Here is a 27897-nt window from a genome sequence, read left to right on the forward strand (position 1 = left end):
AGAAACATAAGTTTTAACTCCATAAGTATTTATTGAGAAGCCATTATATAGGAAAAATGCTTAATTAAATGTTGGTCCTACTTGCTCTCAAGTAATTCATAATCTAATAGGGGAAATGATAAATTTTACTAAATAATATAAGATAAATATTGAATTAATATTACAAAGGTAGAGGCACAGCATAGAATTTAAAGGCGTAATGGAGAGTTATTTCTATAGAAATAATTATGGATGAAATTAAATTTAGTCTTTAAGAATAAATTCAGGACATTAACAGACATGAGGGAGAAGGGTAGAATAACTATTGGGCTAGAATAATGTCATTATGGGGAATAGTGGATCATAGCATTCGTTTAAATCGTAAGGAATATATTCTGGAATGCCTTCAGTGCTTTACTTGGGCATGGAATTGTATATATCTAGAAGAGAATCCTGAAATATCTGTGATATTGAAATAAACACCTAAACACAAGTTTGGAATGACTTACTCTTAGGACATTAAAATGCCCACGTAAAAAGTGATTGTTATTTTCAGGGGTGATTATCAGAATCTTGAAAATGATTATCAGTAATGTAAAGCTTGACTCAGTTAGCAAATATGCTAAGAAACAAGTGTTTTGTTTCTGAGGAGGCTACTCCATTTCATGTGAATGCCATGGTCCCAAGTCCATTGTTAGGTTTACTATTGCTTAGAGTTTGGCATTTACTACACTGATATAATTCAAATGAGATCAGAATCCTGAATACCAAGAATAGGGATTTATTTAAGTAATCATTGTGTTAGTGGTCAGGTTATTAAACTTAAAATGTCCCATGGAGCTAATAAAAGTATTGATCTGTTCTTTCAAGAGAATAAAGGGAAAATAAACCTTGTTTGTTCTCCCTTTGTATTTTTGTCCTTGGGCAGGAAATAGGTAAGTGTAGATTATAAACTAAAGATGTTCTTTGACAGCTTTTGTTCTCCCCAGTAAAGTATAGAAAGCAAGTGCTTGAGTGGTGTTCTCCAAAGAGGGGTGCATGCTTTCTAATACATTTGGGTGCTGGGAAAATACAGTAGAACTTCTATTTATGTGTAGACTTCTGTTTATGTGTGTGTACACACACGGAGTGGTTTTCTGTGTGTGAGGCATTATTCTAAGCACTTTACTATTAACTCATTTAGTCTTTATAACGTGAGATAGACATTATTATTTCCTGTTGACATATAAAAAAACAATGGAAGAACAGAGAAGTTGAGTAACTTGCTAAAAGTTACTTAGTATCAGGCACTTGAATCCTAGAAGTCTGACTGCAGAGCCTATGCTCTTAAGAAATTAAACTTTATTAATATTTAGTGCATGGGTTAATACATTACCCTTACATGATTCATCTAAGTCCAGTTATATGCACTTGGAGACAGTATCCTGAAGTGAAAGGGGCTATTCCACAATTCAGATCTCACAAGGGTATTAGTATTAGATAAACAATGTAAATTTATTTTGCTAGAAGTGGATCTGAGGTAGAATGTAAAAAGGAGGATATAAAGAATTTTTTAAAAAATGTTTAGATACAGTACAAGATACAGACAGTTCTCGATTTACATTGGTTCAACTCAGGATTTTTTTACTTTATGATGGCATGAAAGCAAAACACCATTTATTCATTTGCTTTCAGTGTACTGGGGCATGCAGCTATTTATATGTGCCTGGTTGCAGATTTATGGATTATATTAGCTAGTTTTAATTAAACATGTCCTCCAGTGGGCAAATATTACTGCAAAAGACACTGTTAATTAAAGGTTGTAGATAAATACAATCTAAATTAGTGAGAAAACCAGAGAACTGATCCTTCTTTTGTGCCTAGTACAACTCAGCCTTATAAAAAGATTAAAAACAACTATGATCCAGTTGGATATGACAAGAACAGTCTTCTCAGTTGGAACTATTTCTCTACGTATAGTAGTGTTAATGATGAATCTCTTGGCCTAGATAAGTATTGCAATATTAACCAGTGATAGAACAAGCATATGATTTTTAGATAGATAAATATGTGTGTGTATGCACACACAGTACCCATTGAAGGAGCAAAGGTGTAAATGTGGGTGGGGATAATTCTTACATTGCCTAGCTTAAGACTGTGAAATATTTGAGGTAATAACCTATAGGTAGTATTTACATTTGCTGTCACCATGGAATGTACTGATGGACCTGCTTTATGGCCTTCTTTCTTTCTCACAGTTTCTTAGCTGTTAAACTGATTTGAGATATATACCGATCCTCACTTACAATGGGGTTTTGTCCCAATAAGCCCCTTGCAGGTTAAAAATATTGTAAGTCAAAAATGTATTTGACACACCTAAGCTACTGAACATCAAAGCTTAGCCTAGCCTACCTTAAATATGCTCGGAACACTCAACATTAGCCTATAGTTGGGCAAAATCATTTAACACAAAGCCTGTTTTATAATGAAGTCTTGGATATCTCATATAATTTATCAAATATTGAACTGAAATTGAAAAACCAGAATGGTTGTATGGATACTGGAAATAAAGTTTCCTACTGCACGTGTTTTGCTTTCACACCATCATAAAGTCAAAAAATCCTAAGTTGAACCATTGTAAGTCGAGAACTGTCTGTATCTTGTACTGTATCCAAACATTTTTTAAAAAAATTCTTTATATCCTCCTTTTTACTTTCCACTTTAGACCCACCTCTAGAGAAATAAATTTACATTGTTTATCTAATACTAATATCTTTTATTTTACAGTTCTTCTCAGGTGTCTTTTTTAACATTTTTAAACAAACACTTAGAACTTAAGCTCAATTACAAGTCCTTGTTGGCCAGTTAGACCCCATATGCCAAAAATGTGCTTCCTTTCATCTCCCTGTGTGGTATATTCTAGGTTTTGTTTTAATTAGCATCTTGGGTAGTGATTAATACTTTTTGGGCATTAATTTCAGTTGGCATTTGTCGTTCACTTTTGTTTGCATGAAATATTGCTTGCCTGTCATAAGTTATATGTGCTGTTCTAGACAGTCATTGAGGTACAAAGATGAGTAAGACAGGGTTTCTGCGCTCAGAGAAATCACCACCTTGCTTCCCAACTTAGGAAAAAGAAGGCGACTGGCAGGTAGCTAGCCAGGCCTTAGAAAAGACCATAATCTTTGAGGGTATTAAAATTTGACCTTTTGATCAGTGACTGCTTTGTCATTTTTATCAGTGGTGTAGCGTATATATTGTGTTCTGCCCCCATGGCCACACATGCAAGCCTTAAGGCCCTGCGTGGTGCCCTTCCCGGAGTTTGTCTGACTCTGCATCTCGCTTACCTGATTGCATGCAGCAGAACTGACACAGTGCCAGTTCCAAGCCTGAGCTTTAAGACAGACTTCTAGCTTCTGCTTTTCTCATCTTGGAAATCAGACACCATGCACAAGCCTATCACGCTGAGGCTACCATGGTAAGTGGAAGCTTAAGATATTCAGGTGAAGAAGAGTCAGGCAAACCAGCAGGAACCGAGGTCCCTGCTGACAGCCACCACTAACTCATGAGCCTGTCTGCCCCCAACAGTGCCAAAGTTACTGAATTGTGAGCAAATAAATAAGATGGTTATTTTTCAAGACCATTCAATTTGGAAGTAGTTTGTTATGTTGTAGTGGATAACCAAGATAGCCTTAAAGTGGAACTTTTCTGTCCCTAATTTTCTCATTGCCAAGTCAGTTAAGGTTGTGTGAAAATCACGTAGTTTATACCTGTTACTTGCAAATAGGGACTCATAATTTCTGTAGAATATAGTTTGTTCTGAAAAAAGTTTTGATGTCTTTAATTGAATATAACATTATGGTCTTTATGGGATAGAATAGTTATTATATATTTATATGTGTGTTGGGTCAAGAAGTTTAACTCAATTGCAAAATGCTATATTGGAAATTTTCTTTTTTTATCCTATGGGTCATTTAACTTTGCAGAATGTGACTTTTCTTTTTAAATACCAAAGGGTATCCCAGTCCATTTGTGCTGCTGCCATAAAATATTTGAGACTGGGGAATGTATAAAGCACAGAAATTTGTGTTCTCACGGTTCTGGAGGCTGGGAAGTCCAAGGTCAAGGCACCTGCAGGTTTACTGTATGGCGAGGGCGTGGTCCCTGCTTCTAAGATGGTGCCTTAAATACCGATTCCTCCTGAAGATTAGGCTTTTGTTCAGGAGAAGGACATAGGATAGGTTGGTCTGGGCAGATTTCGCCAATCCCTTATCCCCTACTAGCTCCCCAGGGGAAGTGGTTTCTTTCTTCTCTTTAACTTTCTCTGTGAGTGCCTGGGGGCTAGGAGGGATTTTTTTGCAGAAAAAGCTTTTAAGAAGATTTCAACTTTTCTAATTGGGTGGTTTCCAGGGCTTCATACTCTCATGCTAGCCTACCCCAGATGAGCAAATGCTTGAGATTTATTCCTCCCTGTAGATGCCTGGACAGAGATACCTACAGGGAGAAATAATTTTTGCCCAGGGACTTCAGTGTTAATTTGCTTTCTGTCCAGTTGTTTTTTTTTTTTTAATTGTTTAAAGGGTGGATGTGACGTTCCTTCCAACTCTGTACGTCTGAACTGAATGTGCAGTTCTTGGAGCATAGCAGTTTTGAGAAGCTGAAAGAAATCCAGAATGGCTAAAATTAAAAGCAGAAATGTGGTGAGGCTAGAGAGGTGAGCCAGAGCTAGCATGCTTAGGAAGGGCTTTTCACAGCAGTAGCAAAACATTGGCACTCAGGTTCGCAGGACAGTCACATCATTGTATTTTAAGCAGAGATGTAATATGGGCAACTTGTGTTTTAAAAAGACCTTTCTGTTAATTGAAGGAGATGGAAGTGGATACAGAGAAAGGACTCTACAGTGGTCCAAGGAGAGGAGATGAGGGCCTAGACTAGGGTGGTTGTGGTAGGACTGAAGAAAATGGACAGATGTAAGAGATGTTTAGGAGGTAAAATCATTAACGTATAACTAATTAGATCATTAACATGTATTAAACGCCCTCTCTATTCATGTTGGAGAGATAAAGCAGTGAACACACAGGCCTAGTCAGTGCCCTCATGCAGTAGGTGGCAGGCTTCAGGCTTCAGCTGCCGCAAAGACAGTGGCACCATTTGCTGGGCTAAGGGACTCTGGAAGAAGAGCATGTTTGAAGCCATGGTGGCGGAGTTTCCAAGTTCAGTGTTGAGTGTTGTGTTAGAGGTCAGTGAGATATTCCTTTATTATACTCATCAACTTTTTGGTGAGCACTCAGTTACGGGAAACCTTTTAATGGAGACCATGACAGGTTCTTGAGATTTAGTTGTTTATGAAATGACAGCTTAACTATAATTGCTCCCCAAGGAACAGTATCATGTCACAAATATAGTTTAGATCAATTAAAGCTAGTTCAGAAAGGCACTTGGTCTTTACCAGTGAATAATATAATTATTGTAGCTTATATATCATGTAGTGAAACTCAGATATACTTACTATATGTTGTTATACCATCTTCATAATCACTTGAAAACCAACTCAGGGTATGTGACTTTTCCTGATTAGTGGAAACAAGCAGTTCAGCTAATCTTTAATGGAGAAAATAATGGGACTTTGGATGGCTTGTGTTTAAAAATGTAACATGTGTGTGTCTGTGAGAGACACAATAATTGACATCTGGAGAAAAATTACGAGTCTTAGGAATGATAATTTGTAAATTTGTAAAATGATAATTTCCATGTAAGTGAACAAATAAAATTATTAATGAATATTAATATTAATAATAATAAATGAATATGTATAATGGACAAATGAGGTTATTTATACAAATGAATATTAAAATGTATTTTCTTATTTCTTACTGTCTTGCAGATGTAGTTTTTAAGATAAAAAACAAATCAAGACATGGGTAAGGGGAGACTTTATTTGAAAAGGTGACTGCAAGAGCACAGAAAGGGACTATTGGCAATAGGGAGAGGGGATATTAAATAGGGAGAAAGCACTGACCATGAGAACTGTAAGTTACATCTCAGAAATCAGATAGAAAAAGGCTTTCCTTTCATGGGTGAAGTGATTGAGGCCAGAACGGTGTGGGGCAGTGGGATGAATGGGTGGTAGTGGCCGGATGGGACAGTGATCAGAGAAGACTACCCTGAGCTTGGCCTGTTTCCCAAAGGGGCTTTTGGGTAGAGCTTGTCTGCTGGTTCAGACTGAAGATGGTTCTAAGTTCAGGGGTCTGGACAAAGGAGAGAAGTGGAACCAAAGTTTAACTCAGGATATATGTCTTTTTCTGATTGACCAGTGGAAACAAACAGTTCAGCTAGTTTTTAAGGGGCAAAATAATGGGAATTTTGAGGGTTTGTGTCTGTCCTTGCTGTAGGTAAATAAAGGATCCTCTGTGAGTCTTACGTAAGTCATGTGGGTAAGAGTGGGCCTTTGCAACAAGCACTTTCCAGAAACACAAAAGGGTGGGGAGATTTCGTAATCATCACTGTTTTCAGGTGCACAGGGCTGCTCAGGTAAAATTCAGCATTGTCACCGTGCTTAGCACTTTATCTGATATTTTATTCTTCATAATAAGCCTGAAATGTAATGACTTTTGTAAGCCACACCTGGTAAATGTGAAACTGAAGACTAGAAATGCTAAGAAACCACCGTGTTCACATTGCTGATAAGATGGGGACACTGTATGATGACACCCCTTCAGAACCCATAGCAAGTGGGACATCAGGAGGTGTTATGGGACTAATGGCAAATAAGACAACTATGCCGCTTTCGTTGTTTGTTATTTATATCATCCAGAAAGTCCAAAATACATACTCAGTCCATCTATTGGTTAGGCCTTTTCTTGTTGCAAATACCGACTATGACTAGCTTGAAGGATTTTTTCTTAAAAAAAAAAGAAAAACAACAAAAAAAACCTACCTTAGGGTGTCCTCTAGAATGCATGGAAGAATTGAACTTGCAAACTGAGAAGACAGTAATAAGGGCTTTAAGCCTAAGAAATTGTGGCTTTTCCCTCTAGCAGTATTTCTTACCTGGGCCACAACTGACATTTTAAACAGGACACTTTTGTGAAGGGCAGGACCATCTGTTTCTGATGTCTGACATAGACCTTTGCCCCTAAGTCCCAGTAGTGACCCTAGTCATTGTGACAACCAAATAAACATGCAAAATATTTCCAGATGTCCCACAGGGAGGTGATGCAACACCTCCCTGCAGTTTGAGAACCTGCCGGAGCAGCCAAGCACATTACCATGATTGTCACTCAGCTCTCAGGACATTCAGCATCCACATAATTCGTTCTAAATTTCAGAATCCCTTGACTTCCAGTCAAAGGCCAATTCCTTGGCCGATCTGGGTGGCCTGGGCCAGGTCATGCCATTTTGAGTGTGGTGGCTCCTTGGTAGCCTTGTCCCACTTGCCATAGGTTCTGAAGGGGATGCAGTTCCACAGAAGGTGGGTCTTGTTCAGATAAAATTGTATATATCCACAACAGTTAAATTCATCTATTTATTACTTACTAATTTGGCATCAAGTATACACAGTCTGCTGGCTGCTCTCGTAGGTGGTTTTCATATACTTTCTTATTTAATTCATGCAACCTGCACCCACAGTAGATAATATGGTCTGTGTTTTGTGGATGAAAAGTCTGAGACTCAGAAGGGTTAATTTGACTCAGGAGATAGAACTAACTTGACTAGGGAGATACATGGTTGAACAGAGTTGAGAGGAAAAAGAAGAGAAAATAAAAGTTTCTGGTTGTCACAGTATTCATTTATGTACTTTTTGTGAACAAAACACCAACAGAAGTTAAGTGGAAAAAAGAAACCCCTACAGGTATATAAAAGTCATATAAAATGCTTTTTCTTTTTACCTAGAATGCTGTCAAGTGACCTTTAATCAATCATATCTCTCTATGGACTTCAGATTCTTCCATATAAAATCAGATGTTTGGATTGGATGATTTCTAAAACTTCTTAATGTTTATCACTTGGGAACTATTTGACCACTTAAGATGCAAGATAAATATGACTATTTGACTATCAAAATTTATTTTTGCTCCATTATTGAAACCTATTAAAATAAATATAAATGAAATAAAAAGGCATAAATTTATGAAGATCACAAGAATGGGAGAGTGAAACAACAACAGGCAAATGATGTCTGTAAAATTTTGGTGCTTGTGAAATAAATAGATAAATGGTAATGGAAACCAGAGAAAGCAGAACCTGAGCTGGCAGGCAGGGAAGAATTCAAACAGAAACATGTTCATTACTGTGGGAAAACTCAAGAGCACTCAGGAACTATAGGTAGAGATTACTGTAAAGGTGGATTTATGGAGTAGAACTGACAAGAGTAGACTTGGCTGAAAGGTATAAGAAGTAGTTAGATCACAAGATGTTCTCATCTTATAAAACTAGGCATCTGCCCCTCCACACTCTAGCAAAAGACCAGAGGTTTCCTGAAGAGGTTGAATTGAAGAACTGTGAGGCTCCAAGACACAGACAGATACAACTGAGGATGAAGGTGAGATGTCACACTGAAAATGAGGGAATTGTTTCCTTTAAATAAAATTGTGCGTGCTTAGTGATGGGATTCCCAGTATTCTGGCAGCTGGGCTTACACCTCCTCCTAAGAGATTGAGGAGTTTCTCTTCAGGGAAGTGCCTTGCCCAAGTGAAAAGAAATACAGATACTGATATTTCAGTAGCTCTTGATAAAATAACTCAGCTGCCATATTTACAGTGAAGACTGCTGTTGCCAGGTCCCATGTACGAAAACAGAACTTCCAGTCAGCAATCCTGAATTTTTAAGAACAGATACTAGAGGATTACCAGACACCTGAGGAAATCCCATAAAAGAGAAAGAGAGCAGCTCACAAAATGGAGAAGGGGAGACTCTTGGAAGAAGCAGATACTTTAAACTCCAAGGCGGGGACAGGCTGCTGTCATCAATATCTTCAGAAAGGATGAGAAATTTAATTGTTTCCACAAAGTATAAACAAAACACCATAAAGAAGAAACAGCTATAAGACAGTCCTATTCCTAAACATTTGATAGCAAAAAGGAAGTAATCAATAGGTATATAGGAAATGTAGTTAAATTCTCCAGAAAGTAAAACAGAGAGACACAAATAATAAAAGAGAAATTTAGAGATAGCAGTCCATCTCAGGATGTCCAATGTTCAAATAATAGAATTTTGAGAAAGATAATAAAAGTAAATGGGGAGCTAGAATCAGGTGGGATTGTATGGGTCAGTACCCAATCCCACCTGATTCTTGCTCCCCATTTACTCCACTTTTCCACCCTGTAGTAGTATTAGACTTTGTAAACTCTGCAAATATAACTTTTATATTTAAAAATATTTTACTGAAAATGGCATTTTAACAAGCAAAAAATAATTACATGCAAAGATTAAACATATATATTTGAGTTTTGGTTGAAGACCAATAAAATTAAAAGTGGGAAGGAAAAAGTGCCATTTAGATTTTTTAAAGTGCTAAGTACTTATTTCAGGAAAATTACTTCAATTGCCATAGTTAGGTAAATTGAGGAACAATTTTCTCTTAGAAACAGCAGCACAGCAGTGGCATGGATCACGGAAGAAGTGACTGCTATGTGAGTTTGTAATCAAGCATCTTGCCAAGGCGAACCGCTTCCTCCCTGCTGATTTTCTATATGGAAGCAAGAAGTAGTCATGATTTACCTTAATTACAGCAAGGCTTTTAAAAATTGTGTGAAATTCCTGATTTTTTTTTAATTCAAGATGTATGTATTGAGTGTCTGTTATCCGGCAAGCATTGTTTTAAACAGTTTATTTATATTGACTTATTTAATCCTCAGAACAGCCAATGAAGGTAGGTCTTGTTGTCATTCCTATTTTACAGATGAAGAAACTGAGGTATAGACAGGTTGGGTAATTTGCCCAGGGTTATTCAGCTGGCAAACAGAAAAGGCTGGGTTTTAAATCATGGTAGCCTGGTTACAGAAGGCATACCCTTAATTAATTCACTACTATTCTGCTTGTTAAATAAGGAACCACAGACATCTAAGGTTAAATAAGTTGCCCACATTCCCTAGCTAGTTATTTTAGAAGCAATAAATTTTACTGTAAAGCTTCCATCAGCCACCGAATGCTGAAGAACTCATTTAAGCCAGTCCTCTCATTGATTGAATAACCAGATCTGAGGGCTGACCAGGTAGAAGAACCAGATATTCCACAGCGTCCAGTCTAGTGCATGTTAGAGACACCTGGTGTCATTTTTTCTCACCTACGTTCTCATCCTAGAAGTGTTCATTCATGGTGATATTTAACGTGTGCTGAAACTGTTAGGTTAGCAACCAAGGAATTCTGGGAAATTAGCTTCATTCACAGTTGTGGAATATAGCCATCACTGAAATAAATATAAAGAAATATATCAGGGTTTTTTATTTTACGTTTAGCCCCGTTTTATGTGGTTTGTGGGAAACATCATATTTTAATGCATGTAGCAGGAGCTTAAATATTTGCCATTAATCAATGATGTGTAGCACACTACACTGTTTCTTAACGTTCAAGATTAATAAATTACTTTCAGATATAAATGCTACAAATTTGGTTGTTTATTTTTCCTAGTTCAACTTTGTGGGGAAACTTTTGGGTCCACGTGGGAATTCTCTGAAGCGTTTACAAGAAGAAACCTTGACAAAAATGTCCATCCTTGGGAAAGGTTCCATGAGAGACAAGGCCAAGGTAATATTAATTATAGAAAATGGCTAAGTTGTGAGTCATGTTATATTATGTGCTCTTATATTATCCACTGTATTCATACGTAGTTACATAAGGGGATATATTTGTGATACTGTTTAGAGAATTTGAGTTACTCTGGTCAGCTTCAGAATATGTAGTAACTTAAACCTGCATCTGTAACCTTTATAGTCATACATTAAATAAAAGCATAATACTTAAAGTTTTGATTGCAGTTGTAATATGTCACCTTGTAGGAAGTAAGGTAATATTAAAAATATCATGAAAGGAAATAAAAGCTATCTATTGTCTCATCATTACTGTTTGCATTTTAGATTAGTGTTTTTGGAGTCTTTTTTTCCATGCAGACCTTACGTATAGTTGAGTTTATAATGTATATGCTTTTATTTCTTCTTTTTGTCTTTTATTTGATATTGTGTGCATTTTAGAATGTTATTAAAATTGATTTTAAGTGTTTTAGTAATTGTTTATTGTTCTAACACATAATTGTTCTACTTAGATGTATTTACATTAATAGTCATGTTTTTTAACCAGCTAAAAATGCTGTTATTTTTATTGATCATTTTCTTAAATATGCCAATTCTGAAAGGAATTTTCTCATATCATAATGTGTGTCACTTACATTGTTTTCTAAAGACGTGTTGTTTTCTCATTATTGTAAGATTTATATTACTGAGAACCAAATCCACACTGAGCGATCACATACCGTGAAATGTTGAACAGTGATATTTTAAACACAGATGATTTAAACACAATCCAACATCCTCAAAAAAAAGCTATCTAAACAATAGCTTTTATAATACAAATGGCCAGTATTTGTTTATTGAACTGCTGCTGTGAGTCAGGCACTGTGTGAAACATGTTACATGCATTCCTTCATGTTATCCTTGGAAAAATGATGGGAGATAATATTTTCCTCATTTTACATGTAAGGAAACTGAGATTCAGAGAACTCGACTCTATTATCTGGGTTAATTTGAGAAATTTTTTGTTTTTGATTAACATGGTTAATAAAACCATGGTTTTCTGACAACAGCGCCCATATATTTTCAACAGCATTGGAAAACATGACATCTTTCAGATTTGTATGGGATACTGTTTAAAAATACAGATTCCCATACCTCTACTTGTTTAGGGTAGAACCTCAAAATGAATTTCAGTAGGTGTTTGAAATGATTCCAGTGCATGGCCTGTTTTTTTTAATTACTCACTAAACATTGCTATCTTAAATTATGACTTCAGTTGTCTTCAATCTGACTCATCTGTTCTGGCAGTAGGAGAAAATGAAAACATATATTTGGCCAGTTGGTCAGAAATTATGTGTATTTTGCAGGAAAGTACTCTACCCTTGCTGATATCTTAGTTCATGCTCTAATAAGGCCATCTGGTAATGGGCTGCATGATAGGAGCAGTGAAACCCACAAGCAGGATTCCACTGTCCCACTTATTTAGTTTGTTGTTAAGGGGGTTGGTCAGAACCACTGCTTGGTCAGAAGCAGTGTTTTGTAGCATACAGTGGTAGTAATCAGGGCATCCACCAAGAGTTTTACAGGTAGAAGGGAAACAAGGAAGGCAAAGCTTTATCTGTATTATATGCCCAAGTTAACAGCAAGTGCCTGACTACCCATATAATGAAAGGGATCCTAAATATTATCAGCTTGGTGTCAGGGCCTGGTGGGCCTTCCAGATTGTATTGTCATATCAAGGCTCTCTGCTGTTGGCATATTGGACATACAGCATGTCAATAGCCAGTGATCCTTTTTGAGGGGAGTCCCTGTTATGAAGTAATGCATGACTTCCCTCCCGGCCACTGTGGCCATTTTGCTGATGAGCACCTTGAGTTGCATGGAGACTGCTGGGGATTAATGTGCTCTAGCATCTGCTGCAATGAGTCCTCTTGACTACCTGGCTGAATGCCTGCTCTGCATTTGTATGGGACACCCTGTTTTTACATGATTGACCCTCTTTTCCAGATCATTTATCACCCATTCACTGATTCTTTCATTTCTGTCTTTGGAAATCAATATGGTGATTCTACAAGTGGCTGATTGTGTGTATTTCATCAAGGCACTCAAGAACCAGGGAGGGGAGTAGCATACATTGTGGATTTACAATCCACTGAACCCACTGTCAGTGGACTGGGACCAGAAGTCTCCTTACCTTCTAATCCCATAAACCCCATTCTGCTTGGTTTCCCTCAGTGGAGTGGCATTAGGTCAGAATCAGTTCTGTTAATTCTCAAACTAAGTGTTTCCTCTGCTCTGTGCAAAGTCACTCTAGTAAAATGCCCCAGATCCTTGCTGGGATCTGAGATTCAGAGAATTTGAATATATTATCTGGGTTTATTGGAGAGATTCATTGCTTTGGGAGGACTAGGAGGAAGCTCACACACTAGGAAATATCATAGTTACTGTATGCAAGCAGCCATTCCCCTGGGTTTAACATAGCTCTCTTCTTCTCCGCATGTTTGGTTAAGCAGAGATTGATCATAGGCCAGGAGATGATAAGGAGGAGGAGTAGTGAAGCGTGAGAATTGTCATCTCCCTTCAAGGAACTACCTCGGCTGTGTAAGCAACATGGGAAAAGCATCACCAGACAGGCTTTTGCCGTGTGGAAGGCTCTGTGGCATTTCAGTATTTGAGTATTCAAAGTTGTTCGAATCCTCCCAAATGTCAGTTTGTTCTCAGGTTTAATTTATTCTTAGGTTTTCACTGTTATCCAGACACTGTCCTGAATCTCACATAAGAGACGGCTGGGCATCTGCATTGTTATTCAGCCACACACAGACTTGAACTCTGCATCTGTTTGTTGGCCCTGTCAACCTGTGGCTGCAAGCAGTGCACCCTAGCTTACTTCTGGCTCTTTGGGCTTGAACTGATAATGTAAAGCCCCCAGTCTGTCATTTTCTCTCTAAACTCTTTTCCACCAGCTTTGTCTATCTCTTGCCCACCTGTACTCCCCTCCCCATTTTTGTCCCATACTGTGCCTAGCCTCTGTCACATGATCCATCAGTCATTCTTTGAAAAGCATTTTACTGAGGGTGACCACAGATGATCATTTAAATAACAGGTTCGCAACTTAAATGGATACTGGCCAGTCATGGTGGCTCATGCCTGTAATCTCAGCACTTTGGGAGGCCAAGGCGGGGGGATCACCTGAGGTCAGGAGTTCGAGAGCAGCCTGGCCAACATGGTGAAGCCCTATCTATACTAAAAATATAAAAATTAGCTGGGCATGGTGGTGCACGCCTGTAATCCCAGCTACTCCAGATGCTGAGACAGGAGAATTGCTTGAACTCGGGTGGCAGAGGTTGCAGTGAGCCGAGATTGAGCCACTGCACTCTAACCTGGGCAAAAGAGCAAGACTCTGTCTCCCAAAAAAAAAAAAAAATTAAAAAAAAAGATACTACTAGTATCCCATCTGCTGTATTATAATCAGATCATCACTGCCTGAATTCTTGAATATTGATTTCAGTTGATCCTTTTTACTAGTTTTAGTTTTCAGAAGTTATCAGTTAATATGTTTATTTCTAAAGAGATTCCCATTACTTATTATTTTAATCTCATCCATTTAGATTTTCAAAGTGTTCACTTTTTAAAATCTAATGTGAATATAATTTATTTTCTGCATTTATTTGCTATGTTTATGAAATTATGGGAGTCATTACTGATGTATATCAGTTGGTTACATAGCATAATAATCATGACAGTGCTCCAGTCTGTTGAGCCTTCAGCTTGTGCCAAACTTCATGCTGGATGTTTTGCCTGCATCATTTATACTATACAATAATAGAATAAATAAAATGATAGTTATATAATAATTGTCATTACTATATTTATCTTTTACTGAGTGCTTATTATGTGCAAGGCTTCATCCTAAAGACATTTTGTTTGTTAACTCCTTTATTACTATAACAGCCTTATGAGATAAGTACTATACTATTATTTTCCCCACTTAAAAATCACCCCTTTAAGATGAGGGTAATGTAACCTGCCCAAGTCATACAGTTAATGTTGGATTAGGGGTTTAATGCAGAATTTCAACATCTGTGTTTTTCTCCAAATAACACATTGTCTCTTATCATTAATCTATAGAGTAGTTTGGTAATAACTCGTCTCTCTGGAATTGTACCATGGTTACAGCTATGATAAGAAATCCTCTCTGTCCAGCTTAAGTTTGTGATAGTAATAAAAATGCTTGAATAAGAATGAACAATTATATTCTTTCATAAACATCATTATTTTGGTACTCTATTAGAAAAGGATAAGTGTTTGTTTCAATAATTTGTGCTTTCAGGGATGAATTGCTGTACATAGAATCCAATTTTTAAAACTTGAGCAATGAGAGAGATTCAGATCAGATAGTTGAAATGTTCTGATTAGAACAATGAAGAGTTGGCATAAGATAATGTTTTTTATAATCAAAACAAATTTCAAAGGAAATTTATAGAATATTATGGCAGCTTATATTTACATGTATTCCCTTATATTTTTTCCTTTCATTCAGTTTCTGGCGTACTTCTATTAATGTGATGGAAGCTAGCATGTATTGGTGCCTATTATATGTTAGGCAGTGTACTAGGTAGTATATACACTGTCTCCTTTCACCAGCATTTATATAAAGCTGTCCCTTGTATTCTCAGTAGTTCTGCATTAATATACATTTGCTACCAATAAACAGATTTTGCAAATTAAGTATTGGATTACATACAGTCTGTCTAAACTCACATGGCTAGTGACTGGCATAGCTGAGATGAAATTATAGCTGACTAAATCCCATGCCCATTTCCTGCTCTGTGTATTAGTCTTTCCTTTCTTCGTAAGAGTTCAAATTAGTCAAGTAACAGAAGTTGAATCCTTCAAGGGTGAAGTTAAGGGTTATGTGCCTCTTGCATTTATTTCATCATTGGCCTCTTGCTTAATTGTGAAGTTAAAAGGTGGTATTGCCAGGAATTCCTGGGGTTCTCTTGGTTATGGGATAGCCTTTTTGAGAGACTAGAAAGATTTCTTATCTTTTGGAAATTAGTCTCAGATTCCTGTTAATCTTAATCTGTCTGATACTAACATTGGAAACAAAGACTAATGGAAGACCCGGATTCTGAAATCAGGACCTAAAATTGAAGGTTAGTTAGGAAAAGGCAGTGAAGCAAAATCAGTAGTTCCATAACAATCTGTTTTTTTCTCCTCCTAGTTTTCCTCCTGCATTTCATTATGGAAACAAACAAAGATTAAAAACTTTTGTCATAATTATGTAAAATAATGTAATAAAGTCTTTCATTTTGTTTTATTCACTGTTTTATTCTCAGATAGAATATAGCGCTTGGTATGTGGAAATATTTTTTGAATGAATATGTGAACGAGCAAATTGACATAGCAATGAATGAATGTTTTTAATCATTCATTCAACGAATCTTTGTTGAACATCTGTATACCAAGCACTTTTCTAGACATGGAAAATGCATCACTAAGCAAAGCAGTCACAGTGTCTGCTCCATGGTAATCACTTTTTACTAAGTAAAGATAGAAAATAGACATGTTTTTTAAAATAAGGTATTTCAGATAGTGATAAGTGCCTTGTACCAGCATCACAGAGACACACACATAGCCAGTTTAGAAGTGAGCACATGAGCTCAGCCAGGTTGAGAGGCACAAAGGAAGCATGGGGAGTGGCTGCTGAGGGTTGAGCAAAGGAGACTGGAGAAGGTGAAGACACCCTAGCAGCGGAAGTGAGCAGATGATGGGGCTCCTTCAAGTCAGCGTCTGGAGTGGGACATTATTCCAGCAGCAGTAGGAAGCCTTTGAGTGTGTGTAAAAGCCTGGGAATATCAGGATCACATTTATAGCTTAAACCTTCTTTTTTAGAGTGGTGTCTACTGTTGCATGAATTTTCTGTGACAACCGCATGCCAAATGGATTGTTTTTATTTTGTGGGGGGTTAGTTTTTATTTATTTATTTATTTATTTATTTTTCATTTCTTATAATGACGTGTTTTTTAAATGTGATTTCTTTTTACTTTTTTCCAGGAAGAAGAGTTGAGGAAAAGTGGAGAAGCGAAGTACTTCCATCTCAATGATGATCTCCATGTTCTCATTGAAGTGTTTGCCCCACCTGCAGAAGCTTATGCCAGAATGGGACATGCTTTGGAAGAAATCAAAAAGTTCCTCATCCCTGTTAGTACAATTTTTCTTGATAGTTAACTTGTACTTTAAAGTCTTTGCTTTAATCCTTGGTAATTCTTGTCTGTAACTGTTATTTGCATAGCTCCTTTTCTGCTGAAAAGCTGTATGGACATCACCTCAAGTAGACCTTACAGTGTCCCTGTGAATTACTGGGCATTATTCCTTCTGTATATATGAGGTATTAGAATTTCAGGAAGATTCAATAATATGGCCAAGATTACATGGCTAAAAAACTTGCAAAGCACAATCACTAGTTCAGGTTTTGAAACACTTTTCCTGCGATTTTATATGACTATACAATTTTTTTGTTCTCCAACACAAAACCATTAGTGCCTTCTGTGTGCCATGCACTGTGTTTGGTGTTGGCATGCAGACCTGAATAAAAGCAGTCCCTGCCCTCATTTAGTATAATATAGTATGTAATTTAGAGGAAAAGAGAAACATCAACAGATGATTTCAGTACAACATGATAAATATAACAGACATAACCATAATGGGCACAGAGGGGCTGGGCTATTTAGCTAGCTTCTGCCAAGTATTTTGGACGTTTTGTTAAAAACTGACTGTCTGTTTTAACCCTTTCAGACACCTTGACATTGCTAAGGATGTGACAATTTAAAGGGAATACATTTCTACCTCTGTTACAAAAGTTGATTTAAGTCTTTTGTGTGATTTGTATGCTCTTGATAAAAGGACTTTTTATGTCGTTTGCATGCTCTTGATAAAAAGAATCGTAAAGCATTAGCACTTTGGCTCTGCAGACAATTTATTTTAGAGAAGCTGACACATCTGCCAAGTAGTTCTCTGGATAAGACTGTCTTTGGTCATTCCAGGCTAGTTTGGTGGATTGACTTACATACTACAGCACATGTACTGTGATTATATTATCTGTGAGGAAAACAATTATTATATTTATAGGGAAAGGATATTTAAATCACTTTTGCCTTTAAAAAGCCAGGACATAGAATTGCATTAAGTATGTAATAACCTGGGAACTGAAATGGCTAGTATTTTCTTTAGTTCCCATGAGCAAATATAACAATCTATTTCTTCATTTAGTTTAAAAACAAAATTTCTAAGAGTTTACTGTGTGGTAGGCAGATGTGAACTAATAAAATACATGATCTGTCATGGAGTTTAATGGCAAAGTCAGATATGAGTCAGTTTTTCATATAAATGACTACAAAATTGAAACTATGGCAAGACCACAGCTAAGGAGAGGAGTACGTTTTGGTGATCATGCAGTGTGGACCAGGCAGTGTGGATCTAGCCAGGTGAGACAGATTTCCTTTTCCAAAGATGGCTGCAGTAGCACCATTTATCCCATGACCCTTAAAGTCCTTCCCCAGAGGTAGACTCTAATTTACCTCACACTGAAATCTGGACTGGCCAAAAGAGTCTTTGCCTAATGAAGGTCACCAAGATTTTCTACTGTTTTCTTTTAAAAATTTTTCAGTATTCTTTCGCTTAAAATACATTTTGAGTTAATTTGTATATTTGAGGTTAGGCTCTAAATTTATTTTTTTCCAGATGGATATCCACTTGTCCTAGCACCATATGTTGAAAAGACAATCATTTCTTCATTCAGTACCTTAGTACCATTGTTGAAAATTTACTAAACATAAATGTAAAGGTTTATTTCTGCATTCTCAAATTCTTTTTCATTGATTTATATGCCTACTGTTAATGCCAGTAGCATGCTCTTAATTACTTTAGCCTTAAGTAAATCTAGAAATCTAGGTTGTATAAATTGTCCAACTTTGTTCTCTTTCAAACGTTTTTTGGCTTTTCTGGCTTCTTAGCATTTTCATATATGTTTTAGGATCAGCTTCTTAATTTCTATTTAAAAAAAAGCTGGCTAGGATTTGATAGATATTATATTGAATCTATAGATCAGTTTGGGGATAATTTTCATCTTAAAAATTTTGAGTTTTCTAATCTAGGAACATGAGATGTTTCTTCACTTTTAAAAAAGTTATTTTAAAATTTTTCTCAACAGTATTTTATAGTGTTCAGGGTGTCAGCCTTTTCCTTTCCTTTTGCAAAATTGATTTGTAAATATTGTATACTTTTTGTTACTATTGTGAGTGCAATTTTTAAAATTTCATTTTCAGATGGTTACTAGTGTATAGAAATACAATTGAGTTTTGTATGTTGATTTTGTATCTTGTGATCTTGCCAAACGTGTTTATTAGTTCCAGTGTGGTGTTTTTTAATAGAATCATTACAATGATTAAGTGGAATCCTAATTAGTGGAATAGAGGAGCATGTCATCTGTGGATAAAGACAACTTAACTAGTTCATTTCCAATATGGATGCCTGTAAGTTTTTTAATGTAATGTTGTTATTCTATTCTATTCCATTCCACTCCATTCTGTTCCTTATTACACTGACTAGAACCATCAATGCAGTGTTGTTTCTAAAATCAGGGGGGAAAGCATTCAGTCTTTCACCATTGGCTATAGGTTTTTTTTTATTGCTACCCTTTGTCATGTTGAAGAAGTTCTCTTATATTTCTAATTGGTGAGTTTTTATCATGAATAAATGTATAAACATGGGTATTGAATTTTGCAAATCTTTTTCCTCCTGAGATTGTGTGGTTTTATTCTCCTTTATTTTGTGAATAATAGTGTATTACATTAGTTGATTTCAGATGTGAAGCCACATTTGCATTCCGAGGATAATTCCCACTTGGTCATGGCATGTAGTCTTCTTTTTTTTTTTTTTCCTGAGACAGAGTCTCGCTCTGTCGCCCAGGCTGGAGTGCAGTGGCGCGATCTCGGCTCACTGCAAGCTCCGCCCTCGGGGTTCACGCCATTCTCCTGCCTCAGCCTCCTGCATGTAGTCTTCTTTGTGTGTTGCTAGATATGGTTTACTAATAGTTTGTTAAGGATTTTTACATCTGTAATTATGAGGGATATTGGTTTGTCGCACAGTATTTTTCTGGAGTCTTTTATATTAACTTACACTATTTTGGGTGCCCTTCATTTGTTTCTGTGGATAGAGTTGCCATATGGTATTATTTCTTTTCAGCCTGAAGGTTTTTCTTTAGACTTTACTGTAACCTAGGTCTGCTAGCAAAAAGTCTTTTGTTTTTCTGGGAATGCCTTTATTTTACCTACATCCTAAAAAATAGGTTATATAATTATTGATTGATAGTTTTTGTTTTTTGTTTCTCCAGCACTTTGAATATGCTACTCTGCTACCTTCTGACCTCTGTTATTTTTTATGAGAAGAGTCATTAATCATTTTGCTGTTCTCCTGTGTATAATCTGTTGTTTTTCTCTTGCTGCTGTCAAGATTTTTTCTGCCTCTGGTTGTCAGCAATTTGGGTGTGATGTACATGTTTATCCTATTGTTGGCTAAGCTTTGTGCATCTATAGGTTTATGTTTTTCATTAAATGTGGAAAGTTTTCAGCTATTTAAACTTTTTCTGCCTTTCTACCCCCCACCACACCCCCTAATTCCAGTTACGTGTATGTTGATACACATGCTGGTGTCTCATGGATTTCTTACATTCAGGATTTTTCATCCTTTTTTCTCCATGTACCTCAGACTGGATAATTTTAATGGACTAGTCTTCAAGTTAACTAATTCTTCTGCCAGCTCATAGCTGTTATTGAACTCCTCTAGTGAATTTTTCATTGTCGGTAATACGCTTTTTAAATATTCTTTTGTTGCAATTCCAACATCTGGGCCGTCTCCAAGACAGTTTCTTTGTACTGCTTTTCTCCCCCTGAGTATGGGTCACGTTTTCCTGTTTCTTTGCACTTAATTTTTTGTTGAAAAGTCTGTATTTTTGATAACATAGCAAACCTGTAATCTGATTTATTTTCTTACCAGAGGGGTTTTTGTTGCTGAGGTTTTTTTTTTTTTTGTCTTCTATTTCTTTCATAATTTAGTTGGAACAAATTTGCAGCCTGTCTTCCTCATAGTTACAGCTAATAATATCTCTGTTAATGTGTTTTTTTCTTGCTTTTATTTTTAAACCTGGCCTGCTAGGGATGTTGTCTGTGTCAGCACTGCTTAGTGGACAGCCAAGGGGAGCTCGTGTTCAGACAGCTGCGTTAGTGAGGTTTGCATCCTCTGATGATGGAGCTGTGTGTGTACATAGGGGAGTGGATCCAAGAAGACGCTCGTCATGTCCACCCTGGCTTTTCTGTTGCTCTGGGATTCCTCCTGTCTCCGCTGCATATATGTGCACTCACCTTCAGGAAAGGTTGTATGGAGAGCTTTGCCTCACTCTCTTCTTGCTGTCCATGCACATAGCCTTCCATCCGCCAGAGGTGTGTGGCGAGCTTTTCAAGACTGTCCCATTTCCTGAATATCTGTCCAATTTCTGGCTAGCCTGATGCTCAGTTTCTTGACGCCACCCAAGATGGCAATACTAGGTGCATCCTTAGGCAATAAGGCCAGACTCTCATATTTCTTACCTGAAATGCAGCACTTTTTAATGAATAAATATATTTTCAGTTTATTGTGTACCATTAGTCAGTTTTCAGACTCCTAAAATGGTTACTTTGAACCATTTCGTCAGTTTTTATTTTGCTTTTATGGAGGAGGCTTTGCTGAGCTCCTCCCTTAGCTGTACCAGAAGTCGCATGTCCTATTAGTACCTTTTGTTTTTAACTTCTGTGATTTTGGATCTTGTTCCTATGAGCATATGCAGTTTATTTCATTCTTAACGTCTGCATAATATTTTATTATATGCACGTTCCAGAGTTTATTTAATTGGCCCTCAAATAATGAACATTGAGGTTACTTCTTATAGATCACAATACAAACAGTGATCCTAGGATTAAACTTGGACATAACTGTTGGCATATTTTGGCAAATATATCTGAAGAGTAAATTCCTAACAGAGAGCCCACTGAATTTTTATGAGTTGCTTTTAATGATTTCATTTAAAAACTTTTTCTCCATTCTTCAGGCTAACATACATTTGAATAGATTCTAAGCTCACTGGATAGTCAAGCCCTGCTTACACATATTTAATCAAAATTTTAATGGCTTTTCTGCTCTTTACAATTCATGATGGTGTTAATGTTGTAATAGTTTCACTTTTCAGATGGGGAGTTAAAATGATAATTTAAAATGCAAAATTACGGAAATAAGTTAGTCTGTAAGCTACTATGAATGATTTGCATTCTCTACTAATTTAAAAGCATTTTTCAAAGACCAAGAAAATACTAACTATAATGGTTATATCAACAGTGTCCATTTGACACCAGGAGAAACAGTCACCTAGAATTTTAAAAAATTGTCTACAATCACACAGCTGTTAAGTTCAGTTGGTTAAATTTAGTCTTAGCTTCAGATGTGATTGACTCAGATTCCATATTTCTTTCCCTACTACACTGTTGTTAAATGTAGTTTTTCAAAGTTGATATCTTAAATGGATGTTATAGTTTTTGTGATACTGTTATAATCACCTAACCTTACTTAGAACAATACTTTTTAATTTTTTAATTTGTTTTTGAATAGGACCTTGACTGTGTTCTTTTTGCATGAATCTATTTTTAACTTCATACAATTTAGTATTACACCTCCTAACACTTTTCAGCAGGTCAAATATTTACCATTTATATAGCACATTGTATTTAGGGCTTTACAAATCACTTATTTAGAATGTGTTTTACAAATTATGTATTAATCTTCACACATTTTCAGTAAAATGTCTGGGAACATACTAATAGGCTTATTGTAGAGAGGTTGAAATAATAATGGAAAGAATCAGATGCTTCCCCTGAGGTCACAATACCTGAAATAAGTCAGGGAAATAATTTATATTTACAATAAAATATTGACTCCATTCTTAATTTTTCTTATCAGTCACAGTTACTTGTATTGGTCATTATTTGTCTTCTCTTCTTCCTGCTTTGCAAGTGTTAGCCGATTATGATTTTAACTTTCTTTTTGATTGGTGTTTATATTTTTTTTAATTCCAGAATGCCTTCTACTACAAGTTTCAAGTCATTTTTTGCATTCTGCTTTTGAAAACAGGTAGTATTTTTTAAAATAAATATCCTGAATTTCTTTCAGGTTTTTAATTCTAAATAATAAATAATTCAGGAATCTGTCTCCTCTAAATCTTCTGTTTATACTCGAATATGCTCATGTTTTTTTCTGTCTCAAAATCCTCTGCTCCTCCCTGCAAACTATGATCCTTTCTATCTCATTTGCATTGTGGCCCTACAGCTGGAAGAAGCTGCCTGCCTTTACTTTCTGTGGCTTACTGCTATTTATTATTTATTCCACTGAAATGGATTCCATCTCCACCTTTCACCCAAACTACTATTTCTGACAGTAGTGGCTTTACTGTTAATGAATCCCATAGAATTAGGACTTGCTGCTTTGACAGAATGTAAATACAACACTGACTTCCTGTGGCTTTTATAATGTAATATCCTCTTATCCTTCTCAGTTTCTTGCCACACCTTTTCAGTATACTCTGTGAAGATTCACTCCTTATGTTTTCATCTAAGACAAGCTTGTCCAACCCATGTGCCACATGCGGCCCAGGAAGGCTTTGAATGCGGCCCAACACAAATTCGTAAACTCTCTTAAAACATTGAAACATTGAGATTTTTTTTTTTTTGGTAGTTCACCAGATATCATTAGTGTTAGTGTATTTTATGTGTGGCCCAAGGCAATTCTTCCAGTGTGGACCAGTGAAGCCAAAAAATTAGACCCCCCGATCTAAGAGTTGTATAGTTTTAGTTATTTACAGTTAGGTCTCTTGATTGAGTTTGTTCTAATTTGTGTGTATAACATGAAGTATGTGGGGCTCCCACTTTATTTTTATTTGTTTATTTGTTTATATTTACATGGCTTTCTAGTTATTGCAGTACCACCTTTAGAAGAGACTACTTAAAAAAGCGGTTGACTGTAACTTATATCTGAGCTCTTACTTCTATTTCACTGATCTTTTTTAAATTTATTTTTTATTATACTTTTAAGTTCTGGGTTACATGTGCAAAACGTGCAGTTTTGTTACATAGGTATATACGTGCCCTGGTGGTTTGCTGCACCCATCAACCTGTCACCTACATTAATTATTTCTCCTAATGTTATCCCTCCCCTAGCCCCCTACCCCTCGACAGGCCCCAGTATGTGATGTTCCCCTTCCTGTGTCCATGTGTTCTCATTGTCCAACTCCCACTTATGAGTGAGAACATGCGGTATTTGGTTTTCTGATCTTGTCATAGTTTGCTGAGAATGATGGTTCCCAGCTTCATCCATGTCCCTACAAAGGACATAAACTCGTCCTTTTTTATGGCTGCATAGTATTCCATGGTGTATATGTGCTGCATTTTCTTTTTTTTTTTTTTTTTTTTTTTTGAGACGGAATCTTGCTCTGTCGCCCAGGCTGGAGTGCAGTGGCGTGACCTCGGCTCACTGCAAGCTTCACCTCCTGGGTTCATGCCATTCTCCTGTATCAGCCTACTGAGTAGCTGGGACTACAGGCACTCGCCACCACGCCCGGCTAATTTTTTTTTTTTTTTTTGTATTTTTAGTAGAGATGAGGTTTCACCATGTTAGCCAGCAAGGTCTCAATCTCCTGACCTTGTGATCTGCCCATCTTGGCCTCCCAAAGTGCTGGGATTACAGGCGTGAGCCACCGTGCCCGGTCTGTGCCACATTTTCTTAATCCAGTCTATCATTGATGGACATTTGGGTTGGTTCCAAGTCTTTGCTATTGTGAATAGTGCCCCAATAAACATACATGTGCATGTGTCTTTATCGTAGAATGATTTATAATCCTCTGGGTATATGCCCAGTAATGGGATTGCTGGGTCAAATGGTATTTCTAGTTCTAGATCCTTGAGGAAATGCCACACTGTCTTCCACGTAGTTGAACTAATTTAAACTCTCACCATAATTTAAACTTACACCAGTAGTATAAAAGTGTCCCTATTTCTCCACATCCTCTCCAGCACCTGTTGTTTGCTGACTTTTTAATGATCGCCATTCTAACTGGCGTGAGATGGTATCTCATTGTGGTTTTGATTGCATTTCTTTAATGGCCAGTATGATGAGCATTTTTTCATATGTCTGTTGACTGCATAAATGTCTTCTTTTGACAAGTGTCTGTTCATATCCATTGCCCATTTTTTGATGGGGTCGTTTGCTTTTTTCTTGTAAATTTGTTTAAGTTCTTTGTAGGTTCTGGATATTACCCTTTAGTTCTCATCCTGAGGCAGCACTTCTTGTAATGAACTTACTATTTCCTTTTTGATCCTTTAGACCTGAACTTTCCCTTTTTTGTAAAATAGATTACACTTACATTTACCCGTGTCTTAGTTGATGATTGTTGAATGGAGTTCAGGGTGCTAAGGAAGCAGGAGAAATCAAGGATGACTCCTAGAGTTTCTTAGTTGAATATTTTGGTAATAATGTAAGATGAAAGGAGAAGAGCAAATTTTCAGGAATAAGATTATGTGTTCAATTCTGAAAATGTTGAATTTCACAACCTGTATAATTTTCTATTGGAAATGTACAAAAAGCCTGTGTCCCTGTGGTTCTTAACTACATGAAGGCTATCCTGTTGTGTATATATATATATATATATATCCTTCCTCTTTGCTAGAGTGAAGTCCTTGGGTGCTGGGCTATGGCTTAATTCCTCTTTGTTTCTCTGTTACTTGGTTAATTATAGGTAATCAATACCTGCTAGTTGAATTGAGTTGTAAATAACAACACCCATATATCAGTTTTATGGTATTTTAATTTTATTATAAATGTCTCACTTGCAAAGTATGCCCAGAGAAAGGTTAGTGGCTGATTATAGAAAATTTTAACTTGAGGAAAAAATGCTGTAGTTTTTTTTCTTCCTTTTTTACAAAAATTTATTATCACATTTTTATTTTAGCAAATTTGTATTTTGTTTTGTAAATTCAACTGTTTTCCTAACCCTTTTTTCTATTAAGAATTACTTGCTTTTTGTTCTAAATATTTTTGTATTTCTAATATAAAGTGAATTTTGCCATCTTCTCTCTTTTGTGTAGGATTATAATGATGAGATCAGGCAAGCACAGCTCCAGGAATTAACATATTTGAATGGTGGTTCAGAAAATGCAGATGTTCCAGTGGTTCGAGGGAAACCCACCTTGCGTACAAGAGGTGTACCAGCTCCCGCAATAACCAGGTAGGTGTAATTTTTTTTTTAGGTTAACATACCGTGGCAGCAGTTGTAATATTTCCTTTATTAGTAGCCAAAACCAGTTCTATCTAAACAAAACTTGTATTCATGTGGGCATGGTGGCACACGCCTGTAGTCCCAGCTACTCGGGAATCTGAGGCCAGGCGTTTGAGGCCATGGTATGCAACGATAGTGCCTGTGAGTAGCTGCTGCACTCCAACGTGGGCAACGTAGTGAGACCCCATCACTTTAAAAATCATGATCATAACTTTTTTAAGCCTATGGTCAAACAATGTGATGTCATATTAAGGGGATTTACTTGGGAGTGAGATGTTCCTGGGCTTAAATATAACCTGTGACACTTATTAGCTGATGATTCTAGGTGAATATTATTATTCGCTGTAATATTAATTCTTTAATTTTTTAAAATGAGACTTGTTTTTTATGTAAGTAATCGCATTGATACAAAGATTGGGCTTGCAGTCACTTGTGTTTTGCCATTGAGTAAACCATCAGGCTAATTCATTGTCACATCACCAATCCTAAGCACAGTGTCAGACACCAAGTCACTGTCCACATGCTTGTTATCATTTTATTCACTGTAAATGCTCTGTGGTATCCGTAAATTCCTGAGCTCGTCTAGACACACACATTTTTTATTTCTGTCCTTGGATTGGTGATTGTTACTGGGAAAAATGTTTTAAAGAAATCATAAATCTGATATGACTATCTCAAATTTATTTGAGAATTATTTTTAATTTTTCAATCTTTGAAGTCAGTGGAAGTAATGCAAATTTTTCAATTAAACTAATGACTATGGATAAATTTGTATTTTAGATAGAATTTTGCATGAAATAATTTAAACTAGCATTCTTGTATATCTCTAAGTTTATTTGGGAGAATAAAAAGTCACTTCCTCAATTATGCATTGCTGATTAGAGCAATGTCAGAGCAGTTATGCAAGAAACATAGATATGAGTATGATACCTATGGATTTTCTCTATTAATAAAAAGAGCTAATAGTAATAGGGTTTCTATTGATGATTTTATGAGATAATTTATGTAGGTACTCAGTAAATGGTAAATCTCTTTCATTTCTATTTTTTCTACCATTACATTTACTTGAAATCTTAAGAACTTACTTACCTGCTTCATTATTTTCATGTGGCTGCTATGACAAATTACCACAGATTTTTTTTTGGCTGAAAATGATAGAAATGTATTCTCTGATCATTATGGAGGCCAGATGCCAAAATCACTATCACTAGGCCAAAGTCAAGGTGTTGGCAAGGTCGTTCTCCCTGTGGAGGCTCTAGGGGAGATTCCTTTCCTTGTCTCTTCCAGTTTCTGATGACTACAACATTCCTTGATTTATAGGCATGTCACTTTAACCTCTCCATCCTCACACTGCCTTCTCCTCTTGTATCTATTATCTTCTGCCTCCCTTTTACAAGGAGACATGTGATTATATTTAGGGTACACCAGGATAATCCAGAGTGATCTTTCCATCTCAAGATCTAAATCACATCTGTAAAATTTCTTTTTCTAGATAAGGTAATGTAACTAGATAAGGTTACCTTATTTAGATAAGGTAACCTTATCTAGAAATTTCTTTTTCTAGATAAGATTCCTGGGATTAGGACAGCATAATTTTGAGTGGCCTACTAGTCTAGTTAGTTTTATCTTTGTTGCGATAGGAGCTTGTACATTTACAAGCCAAATACAACAAAATATATTTTATTTTATTTTGTTTATTTATTTATTTTTTGAGATGGAGTGTTGCCCTGTCACCCGGGCTGGAGTGCAGTAGCACAATCTTGGCTTACTGCAACCTCCACCTCCCGGGTTCAAATAATT

General features: G+C 36.4%; 1 protein-coding gene across 5 annotated transcripts in view; it reads left to right on the plus strand.

The window, feature by feature from the left end:
- KHDRBS3 (KH RNA binding domain containing, signal transduction associated 3) overlaps nucleotides 1–27897 on the plus strand; it is a 197591-nt gene that overhangs the window by 73370 nt on the left and 96324 nt on the right. For all 5 annotated transcript variants that reach the window (XM_063643566.1, XM_063643565.1, XM_055287334.1 and 2 more), the window contains exons 3-5: nucleotides 10588–10704; nucleotides 16743–16889; nucleotides 25907–26046. In XM_063643566.1, coding sequence (XP_063499636.1) covers nucleotides 10588–10704; nucleotides 16743–16889; nucleotides 25907–26046 — 404 coding nt within the window. The remainder of the gene's footprint in view (nucleotides 1–10587; nucleotides 10705–16742; nucleotides 16890–25906; nucleotides 26047–27897) is intronic.

This window comes from Symphalangus syndactylus, chromosome 7 (genome assembly GCF_028878055.3).
Source record: "Symphalangus syndactylus isolate Jambi chromosome 7, NHGRI_mSymSyn1-v2.1_pri, whole genome shotgun sequence".
NCBI lineage: Eukaryota > Metazoa > Chordata > Mammalia > Primates > Hylobatidae > Symphalangus > Symphalangus syndactylus.